This window comes from Homarus americanus, unplaced genomic scaffold, assembly GCF_018991925.1.
Source record: "Homarus americanus isolate GMGI-L3 unplaced genomic scaffold, GMGI_Hamer_2.0 scaffold7371, whole genome shotgun sequence".
Classification (NCBI taxonomy): Eukaryota; Metazoa; Arthropoda; class Malacostraca; order Decapoda; family Nephropidae; genus Homarus; species Homarus americanus.
Window position 1 is genome coordinate 68,384 of NW_024745059.1, and position 10,871 is coordinate 79,254.

General features: G+C 37.9%; 1 protein-coding gene across 1 annotated transcript in view; it reads right to left on the minus strand.

The window, feature by feature from the left end:
* The window catches only part of LOC121878286 (sodium-coupled monocarboxylate transporter 2-like), a gene marked incomplete at its 5' end in the record, with an annotated part of 62,304 nt that extends 51,755 nt beyond the window's left edge, over positions 1–10,549 (minus strand). The window contains 4 exons of the mRNA XM_042384377.1: positions 1,964–2,104; positions 6,645–6,799; positions 8,091–8,279; positions 10,416–10,549. Of these exons, the coding sequence (XP_042240311.1) occupies positions 1,964–2,104; positions 6,645–6,799; positions 8,091–8,279; positions 10,416–10,549 (619 nt within the window). The remainder of the gene's footprint in view (positions 1–1,963; positions 2,105–6,644; positions 6,800–8,090; positions 8,280–10,415) is intronic.
* Between the last annotated feature and the right edge of the window lie 322 nt (positions 10,550–10,871).

Below are 10,871 nucleotides of genomic sequence, written 5' to 3' on the forward strand. Positions count from 1 at the left end.
CCTTGGAGGTTCATGGAGCCATAAGCTCGATGAACAGGCCTTGTGTGAAATATAACAAAGTCTAGAATTGCTTTTAGTGTCCTAGTGGTGTAAGAGGTAACGTTCCCCGGTCACACACATAAGATCGTGGGTTCGAGTCCTGGCGGGGTGAGATTTATCTTATCCACGTTTTCATTGTGGATCTACATGAAATAAATAAATATATATATATATATATATATATATATATATATATATATATATATAGTTATGATCATCTCCCCTTTCCCTCATTATTTGTTTCAGTTACCCATTGTATTTACTTTCTATTGTCTCCCATTTTTCTTTAGACTCGAAATCCCAAGCTTATGGTAAAGACTTTCAAAAATGTCTTGATTATTTTTACATTAATATGTATAATAGTATTTGTTTCATTATGTAAACTTTGAAGAATATATTTTTATTTTTTGTACAGTTATGAAAGACTACGTCCCTAGTAGCAGGAGGCATTGCAAGTGAAGGCCTGACGATCGGACAAAACCCCTGTGTAAACGTCGCTGGGTAGTTTTGAAACTAGTACTTGGAGTATCAAGGTTGGCGATGTGTCATTATCGGCCTTCACTGGCTCCTGACGTTAGTGAGGGGGGTAGTTATTAGTGTTTCTGACTGTATCATGTTTATGTTTTTGGTTGTGAAAACTGATGAAACATATCAGTTGAGAATAATGTTCATTTCCCCCTCGTTATCAGTTAGCTCACGGGTAAGCTGCCTGTTTGGTCCTTTTCTTTTTATGATCTTTCTTTGTGTTTCTTATATCTTTCCTGATCCTTCTGGTTAATTTTGGGGGTTGAACGTCACCTTGTTTTTTTTTTTTTATTATATAACAAACTGTTAGCCAGTTTGCTCCCTACGTCGTCATTATAGGTGAAGTTTTCTCTTCGTGACACAACTGGATCTATAATATATTTTTCCCAGGATAAGGTTCAGTTATATTTTGACTTAACAAACAGTCCTGGACAGTTTCAAGGAAATCCTATGATTCGGAGTTACCTGTAAAGTCAGTCCAATATATTTGACTTGAGTTAAAGTCGCCTACTATACAGACTTAGCGGTATCGTGTCTGGATGCCTGTCATATTTCATCCCAAATAAGTCGTCCATCAACACTATCAAGTTTAGCAGGTCTATATACTACTCCTATGATGAATTTTTCTCTACCATCGGTTAATTATCTCCAAGTTGTTATTATATTCAATTCAGTTTTAGTTTCCTATTTAATGCCACATTTCAAATTATCCCTGACATGCTGCCCCGCCTCTTCTCCTGTTCTTCCTAACCATATGAAATAATACATATCATTTAATTTGATATTCGACAGGTAAGTTAATCCAGGTTTCAGTTAAATCTATTATATCGATTTTTTCCATACATACCAGAGCTCTGATTTCTTTCATTTTATTTTTAATGCTTCTACTGTTCACTTTGTAAAGATTTAACCTCGCCAAGATCTGATTCTTCTCTCTGTTGTGGCTTAACTCCCTGACTAATGTCACTTTATTGTCATTGTTAGCACAATTTATAGGTAACCTATTGACACGTGTATCCCTGTGCCCACTGCAGTCTCCTCGACCCCCGTGCTCGCATGGTCCTTTAGCAGTTTAAAGACCTGGACATCTTTTCAACCACCAGATAAATGCACCCTATACCTTTGCGCTATAGAAGTTTTCCTACCTGTCAGTGAATGGAGTTCTTCTCATTTGTGATCCGTGCTGGGCATTAAACCCAGGACATAACTGTGAGAGGCACGTGTGTTACTGCTGTGCTGCCAGCACCCATGGTGGTATTTATGAATATTCTAAATATTTGTCACGGTAGATCTAAGTGCTACTTATAAAATTACATAATGTAAATAGAACATTTGTTTTTATAACATGATTGATGTGTCTCCTGGAAGATGGATAAATTTTCAATATAGTTTTTATTACCTTTGTGATGTCTGAAGCGTCCTCACAGATGCTAATCTCTGGAAGGCGTTTTGGTTGAAGCCGATGGTAGAGACCATAAAGTAACAGCCGAAGACCATAGTGGACATCAGAGTGTGGCGCTCAAAAGGGCTCGTGTCGAGGCTGAAGCAAAGTAAATATGTTTTGTGCCACATGTTTCATTCACGCCTATGAAATGTATTTGTGCCAGTATACTGTATGATCCCCTTCCTTCTATTTATTTATTTATTTTTTGCCCATTATCAATGTGAAGGATCATTTTGCACAGCACATGGTGTCCCTCACTCCTCGTTACTAATATTGAAAACTTCACCCTCTAAAAAGTGATGTCTACAGAATGGTGGGTAATGTGCTCTATACACCAGTAATTACCAGAATGAAGAAAGAAAAAAAAAGTTACACACCCTTATAAGAAAAGAGTGAGAAGCCAGTTCTTTGGAGATTTGGGTGGCCTTTGGGGGGCCTTTATAACTGACCAAAATTCGCCAAATACAACAATAAGTTTTCTACATTCACTGTTATATTCCTTCTCCTGTACTAGTTAATTGAAAACCCGATGTATTATTGTCCAGACAGGCAAAGGTTATATTTACAATTAAGAACAAGAACAACATGAAAATACAGGAAACAAATAAAAACACTCCAACCTAATATGTGGTAAAACCTCCTAAACACCGGAGGAACCATCTTACCTACTCATGGAAGATATAATCCATCATCGTGCAGTCGGAGGACCACAGGATCAGTTGGGGAAAGGACAGGGGTGGCCAACCCAGAGACAGGAGAGCGAGTAAGGAGAGCTTGGGCGAGGAAGGTAACTACTCCCACAATGTAACACCCGGTTTACATGAGCAAAATCAAAAGTGTAGGAATTGAAGAAACATGATGAGAATATTAATGTAATATAACTAGCAACATTATAAACACATGTTAACTTAAAATTTAGTCAAAAGTTATAAAGGAAATACAAATATCACTACTTGGCAACTTTCCAGGAACGCTCCCAGGTTGACACGCCACCTGAACATGACCTTGATAACAACTAGATTTAATTTGAGGTTTGATCTCAACCTGACATGGTCAGACAGACCTAGTACGCCTGATTAAGGCCTCTTTCACATGATCATTATTTTTGTCACGAGATAGAATGTACTTGCATCTAGTGAACAAAAAGTCAAGTTTTCATATGGACGTTTTCCTGCCATGCCTCAGTTGAGCTCCATCTGTTCAAGACGGAGAATCCCACAACACAGAGATAGTGAAGGAAATAGGTTAAGTGAGATCGTAATGACTAGTAACGATGTTAGTAAACAAACAGATATTTGCCAGAGTATTAAAGGAATGTATGGAAGAGCATAGTAAGCCCTTAACAAACTTGTTTAACATGCATTAAAAACGAATGTAGTACCAGAATCCTGGAGGATACCGAATGTAATACCGATTTTCAAGAAGGGAGATAGATCACTATCCTCTAACTACCGTCCAGTCAGTTTAACATCAGGTGTAGGCACATGACTGGAAGCAATAATTTCAAACTCTATTCAAAATCACCTGGAGAAACACAAATTGATCAACGATTCCCAACATGGCTTCACAAATGGGCGTTCATGTCTGACAAATCTATTAACATTCTTTCCAACTGTTTTCGAATCAGTGGACGACGGGCATGGTTACGATGTGGGTTACCTCGAATTTAGCAAAGTCTTTGACAGGGTACCCCATGAAAGACTAATACGTAAAATGGAGGCCCATGGCATAGATATAGGCGTAGAGAGCAACTTAAGTAAATTTGCTAATGACACTAAAATAGGGCGTGTAATTAAATAAGACGAGGACTCCGCAAAACCACAGGAAGATCTAAAAAAAAATGCAGGGTATGAAAAATGGCAGATGAAATTTAATGTAGACAAATGTAAAGTACTTAGTCTTGGAGATGTAAACAGAGAAAGCAGACATCAGATGAACAACGTTGATGTAGAGAAATCCGACTGTGAGAAAGATTTTGGTGTAAAGTTAGGTAGGAATTTTAAACCAAGACAACAAATGCACGTTTGCTTGAAACGTGGCTAACAAAGTACTTGGGTTCATACAAAGCAGAGATAAGTCGTTTATTGTAAGTCGTTTTCGATGCACGGATTACCTAACGTGTTAGCTACTCTGTATGCACAGACGCTGCTTTTGACTTGTGCGCATGACACACTCAGAGGGAAAAGCTAACACCTCGATCAGGCGTTAGCCTTGCACAGCGCCCAAGCGGCCCAAATGGCTAAAAACCAATCAGAGAGTTCTCTCATTGAAAATACGAGGATCATGGCCGTTTATGGAGAATGTTTTGATTAATATTGAAGAGTTGAGGGCATGTAAGGCAATAAAAAACTGTGATATAAAAATAAAAATAATTCTATATACAGTAGTATATTGGATTACCTAAAACAAAGCGCATGGCGTGAAAAAATGAAAAGAATTGCGCCTAGTTGAACACCTGTGAAACAAAGAAATATGTGTTTATAATATGCATAGACTACACTTATAATATATAAATATAATATAGTAAGAACATAAAATATATACTCTGCAGGTAATGCTTATTGAAATAGATAATTACTTAAAAATAAGTGTCAGGAAAGATTTTTTTTTTTTTTTTATTGGGCAACCCCCTACATCCTTGTGTAAGGTGAAGCGCAGAAGCGTTTACAGCGCCCAACAGGGAAGCATGCTGAGTTCATGCTTGCCTTTATGTCTCACGATTTAAGGGCGTAGAAGCCTGAAGAGTCAGTGGTTTATGTCATCCAGTTATTGGAAGCTCCAACAGCTTGTCCCTGAATACGAATTCGCAACTTTCGACTTACAGCAGGTACCTACTTTACTGCTAGGTGAACAGGGACTAATGGGGGCTAGGAAGTAAGTCCAAATGACTTCCACCGGCCCGGGAATCGAACCCGTGACATCTCGCTTGCGAGGCAAGAAAGGTACCGCTTCTACCATAAGTCCCCCTCAGGAAAGAGTGAATTGGCAACTCAACTACAACCACAGCTGCCACAAGATTTTCACACAAACTTTCTTCATTATTTAAGTCAATATACGATCATTTGGAAACCTCTCAGTATCTTAAATAATAATTAATAGTTTAATATTATAAAACTGCTACCTTTGGTTTAATTGTTTATCAGTTAACCACATCCATAATGTGAACTGCCTATGTATTGCACCTGTATTTGGAAGTATTTTTAATGTCAAAGTAAACGCATATTTATGTGAGAGAGAGAGAGAGAGAGAGAGAGAGAGAGAGAGCAACCGATAAAATATATATCGTATTATTAAGGACATCAGATATCAACATCTTAATGAATATCAAAATATAGCTGTTAAACTCTAGTCCAGGGAAATTAGACAATTTTTATGCCAAATGTTGAACTTTTCATAATGAAATGATCCTTGGTAGAATTATTGGGAATACGTTCGTAAACAACGTACTGAACAGCCTGACCGACCTGAGGTAAGCTTTTGCCGCCATCTTGAAAAAATGGCAGCCATTCGCGGTTTTTCATGTTTTACTCATTAACCGTTGATTTTAGGGAGATGACACTTAATAACAAAATAAAAGAGCGTAAAATTCTGCACATTTGGTATCTTCAGCTTTTGTGTAGGACTAATACATTTTGATATAAAAAACATTTTGTTTCCACATCTAATTTTGACACTTTAATGTTCCAATGGTAAAAAACAACAAGAATATAATGTCTGTTTTGCTTTTTTTATTTTTTCAGGGACTAATAAGGAATGAACATTTGATACTGACCTTAATTATCACAACGGCACTGAATTTGACTCCCAAACTTCATGTGTAACTACAAATACTGAACAAGTTACAAAGAAAATGAAACTGTCATAAAAACACTAATCCTGGAACAGGTCTACAAGGGATACCACATTAAAAAAAGACGCTCCACGTACTGGACCTCATGGCTGGTGTGGAAAACGGTACCAGATGATGTAAAAATAGCGAAGGGTGTGGCCAGTAGTGAAGATTGTTTTTTTTCGGAAAGTATTAATCGTACACAAAAGATGAATATACCAAAATGTGCACAATTTTATGCTCCCAAAAATCAACAGTTAATGAATAAAACATCAACAACAGCGAACGGCCGCCATTTTTTCAAGACGACGACAAAAACTCACCTCAGATCGGTCAGGATATTTGGTATGTTGTTTAAAAACGTATTCTCACTCTTACTACCAAGTATTATTTCATTATGAATTAGTTCAACCTTTTCCTAATTTCCCCCGACTACTCTAACACTGCTGTAGTTAACAATCTCACCACCATCCTGTCACTTGCCAAGCCTCACTGTTGCCGAGTGTACCTCCTTAAGATGGAAAACTTCTTTCTAGTAGGTGGCTTAAGTCATACATGTTATATGGGCAATGTAGCATTATATGAATGAGTGTTAATATATTACCAGTGTAGCTGTCACCGTTATATCCCGTACGTCCCTGTGAAAGGTTCCGCTGAACTCCATTCATTTCTAAGGCCTAAAACCTATTTAGGGGTACACTTCTGGTGCCAGCCTGTAAGAGGCTTACACAAATAGGACCCGTATGTGTCTGAAATACGAAATCGTTAAGGTTAGATGATAGGCCTATGACAAGTATGTAAGCTCACTTGAAAAATTGGATGCGTCCACCTCGGTCTGCAATGGCCCACACTTTGTCAACGCCGCCCAGGCCAATACAACAGAGGATCACCACCACCAGCACCCCGCCAAACATGAGCAACGTTTGCAACACGTCTGTGTACACCACAGCCTTTACACCACCCTGAGGGAAAAAGTTTTAATACTAACAGTGTTTACCACCTCTTCCTACCAACCTTACCAAATGAACATGGCTTCCTTCAATGATCATTGCGACGGCCTTCAGACCCAGGAGTTCAGAAAATATTTTCACTGTATACCAGGGTATAAATATGTAGCACTATTTCTAAAAAAATTCCCAAGAGCTAATGTGGTTTAAATATCCTCCCATAAAAGACAGATATCTATATGATCACTTTGTCATTGTTAACACAGTTTCTTATAAACACCCAAGAACCAGCACACCTGCAGCTACACTGACGTCCATGCTCGAGTTACGACTGTGATGTGATCATTGGTAAAAAAGTAGCCAAGTTACTAAAGAATTTTTTTAAGGATTGTTTGCACAAAACAAATAGGTGATAAATTATCACCTATTTCATCCTGCTCAACCTACAAGTTTACGTAAAAAAGTGTAATATTATACAAAAGTCAATGATTACCATTTGTTTACGGTATATATTGAGGGAGATTTTCCCTTGCAAGGAACTTTGAAGGTACCTTGACTGATTCTTTGTACAATACATAGAAAAAATATGCATTAAGCATAATATTAGATACTACTGAACTGTGAGAACATAATTCTGTCTGTCATGGCCATTTTCAACGCTCTACCACACTCTCGTCCTTAGATAATGTCTGATGTCTCATTTTTTCAGCTTTGATCTTTTTGGACTCATTATATAAGATTTTGGGTGAAATCTACAGAAATAATCACACACATACATACTTAAACAACTCTCACTACATGCACGCATAGATCAATACAATCGGCTAAGTACCAAGCTCCATAACTGAGGAATATGCAGTGTATTGAAACTTGTCTGCAAATATTAAAGATTCTCGTTAATTTCTGCTCTACTGGAAGCAACTCATGTGTGCAGTTTTATTTTTGTTTCATGAAGGTATTGTGAAAAAAAGAACGAAACACGTAGTGATAAATTGAATTGTGATAAATCGAAACTGCAATAAACAAGTTATACCTCTATTGCTCCACCTTGACACTCCTAAATTGATCCTTTGAATAGTAAACATATTGATTCATTTCCACAATGAGGCTAAAAGAGAAGCCATGAGGATATTTCTGGTAAAATGTTCCCATAAAAGCTTTTTGATATTAAGAGCATGATAAATATGCTATGAATATTTTGTACTATAAAAGGTTTATATAGTATAATCTCGAGATTCATTTATTAACTATATATATATAAAAATTATTACTACAGGTCTCTGTATTTGGTGCACACCATACTTACAATTGTGATGTAGAAGGTACATATTGTCCCCAAGATAAGTGTGGATACCCAGGTAGCGAGGCCCGTGACTGTAGACAGAGCTAATGTTGGAGCATAGAGGCAGATGCCCATGTAAATGAAAGCTTTGAGAAGATTACACAGAGTTGACAGCGTCCTTAGCAGTCGTGACTCAAACCTCAGCTCTATATACTGTAAGAAATATAAAGTGTCAGTAGTCTATTTGTGCCCTCACAGGCTCCAAGCTGAATGCAAGCAAGCAAGCACCTTCCTCCTTCCCTCTCTAATCCCCACAAGGATTTTTATTTGATCTTTAGAGCAGCCACTTCTGTATTCATGTTATTATTATTATTATTGTTTTTATTATTATTATTATTATTATTATTATTATTATTATTATTATTATTATTAATATTATTATTATTATTATCATTATTATTATTATTGTAATTGTTGCAAGTGGTATTTTAAATTATGGGTACAAGGAAGCCGTATGCAGAGAGTCAGCTCATATATTTGTGGGACTTATACTCTATTTTTCATCCATGTAATTTGTACACTTGGGGTGGATAAGCTGATAATGTACATTAAGAGAAAATTACTCTACTCGAATCGTTCAGAAAATGACACACAAACATTTCTCAGAATGTATATAAACATTTCCCTGAGTCGACGCCCTCCTATTTTACCACATTTTGTCTAAATATACTTCAAAGAATGTTTATTCCACTACTGCAGAAATCTTTGATGAACGCTACAGAATTATTTCACTTATTTTCTGTATTCATCAACTAAAATGAGCGCGTATAAAAAGTCCAACAAAATATAATCTCCCCAGCAGTTTTGTAACAACAGTGTTGAGGGTAAGTTAGTTCTGAGGTCTTTTTTTTTTTACGGGAATTAGCCCACCTGGGCACAGGTCGAATAAATAAGAGTAAAAATAAATAAAAAATATAAAACAACAATATTATATTATTCTACACCACGAAGACTCCGCAAAAACAGCTTTTTAAAGTGAGACAGATTATATGAGTATGGGAACACAGAAGAAGGCAGAGCATTCCACAGTTTGGATGTGTGAGGAAAGAAGGAGGTACTATAACGGGTTAATCTCATGTGACCGACATCCACAGGGAATCGGTTGGCACCGCGGGCAAGACGTGTGTTAGGAGCTCACGGCCTTGCCGGCGGTAGACAGGATGTCAAATCCACCGAACAGTGCCCGTTAAAGAACCTGTAAAAGAGAGCGAGTGAAGCAACATTGTGGCGAAGAGAAAGGGAAAAGAGATTATCAACTATAAGAGGAGAGTTAATAAGACGAAATGCCTTTGATTCCACCCTATCTAACAGTTGGACAGAAGAAGAGCCACCCCAGATATGAGAGCAGTACTCCAAATTAGGACGAATGAATCCCTTATATACTTGAAGCAATTGCTCAGGAATGAAGTAACTACGGCATCTGTACAGCATTCCCAGCTTTCGGGAGGCGGCTTTAGCAGTGCTGAGGATGTGTGGCTTCCATGACATACTAGAGGAAATGGCGAGGCCTAGCGTATCCTGAATGTCAAAAATTGTGATAGGCAGAGGTGAGAAAAGAATACTGGGTGTCCACATAGCACAATAACAGTTCTCTCACCGTCAATAACGTCTAGACCTACCAGACGTTAAAGCCCCTAAAGAGATGGAAAGGCAGAGAAACAAAAAAGCTATCACACAGGAATCCCACCATGAACACCGCCATCTCCTGGTTCACACTCAGACACATTTCTTTAATACCAGGCAAATTAATTTGGGTATTATTCTCATATTTGAGCTTAAGTCAACCAGTTTGGTACATTATAACATCTTCAGTTATTAGGAATATTTATTGAATGAACATTTAAGAACCACTAAACTACACCACGTGTCGTTCTGTAGCGCTAATAAGGTAAAATTCTTGGGGACTGTCCCCAGTGCCACCCCCCCCCCCTCAGCCACATATATTTTCATATTTGTTTGATGTCAGCTGCCACAGATTTTTTTTTTTTTTTAAGATAAAGATCCAAAATTTGATCCGCTCATGTATACAGTAGAATTGGGGGATGGTGGGCCAGCCTCTGTCGGCCCACCATCTTTGATGATGCGTTTGTGTGTGTTTTTTCCTCATCCCTTTTAACACAAGAGTTAAAATTTGGTATGTTTATGTAAGTGACGGTGTAATCTGGGGTCAGCCCTATTGGTATTTGGTATGTTTATGTAAACTTTACCTTGTTAAAATTAAACCTGGGCAACACAGCTGTAGTATGTAAACAAATTAAGAATATTTGTTTGGGTGACCCATCTACTGACCTCGTTAATAGAGACGATTCTCAGGTTGTACAAAATCGGGATTATGACTATGCTGACGAAGAAACAGCCCGGAATAGCGCCCAGCAGAATCATGGCGATCTGAGTACCAAACAAGTATATCTCCGTGGGGTTACCTGGAAAAATTTGGGAGTTCAATACTGTGGGTGTTACATCTTGTAGGTGTTAACTGGTGTGGGTGTTACATCTTGTAGGTGTTAATTGGTGTAGGTGTTACATCTTGTGGGTGTTAACTGGTGAGAGTGTTACATCTTGCGGGTGTTAATTGGTGTGGGTGTTACATCTTGTGGGTGTTAACTGGTGAGGGTGTTACATCTTGCGGGTGTTAACTGGTGTGGGTGTTACATCTTGTGGGTGTTAACTGGTGAGAGTGTTACATCTTGCCGGTGTTAACTGGTGTGGGTGTTACATCTTGTGGGTGTTAACTGGTGAGGGTGT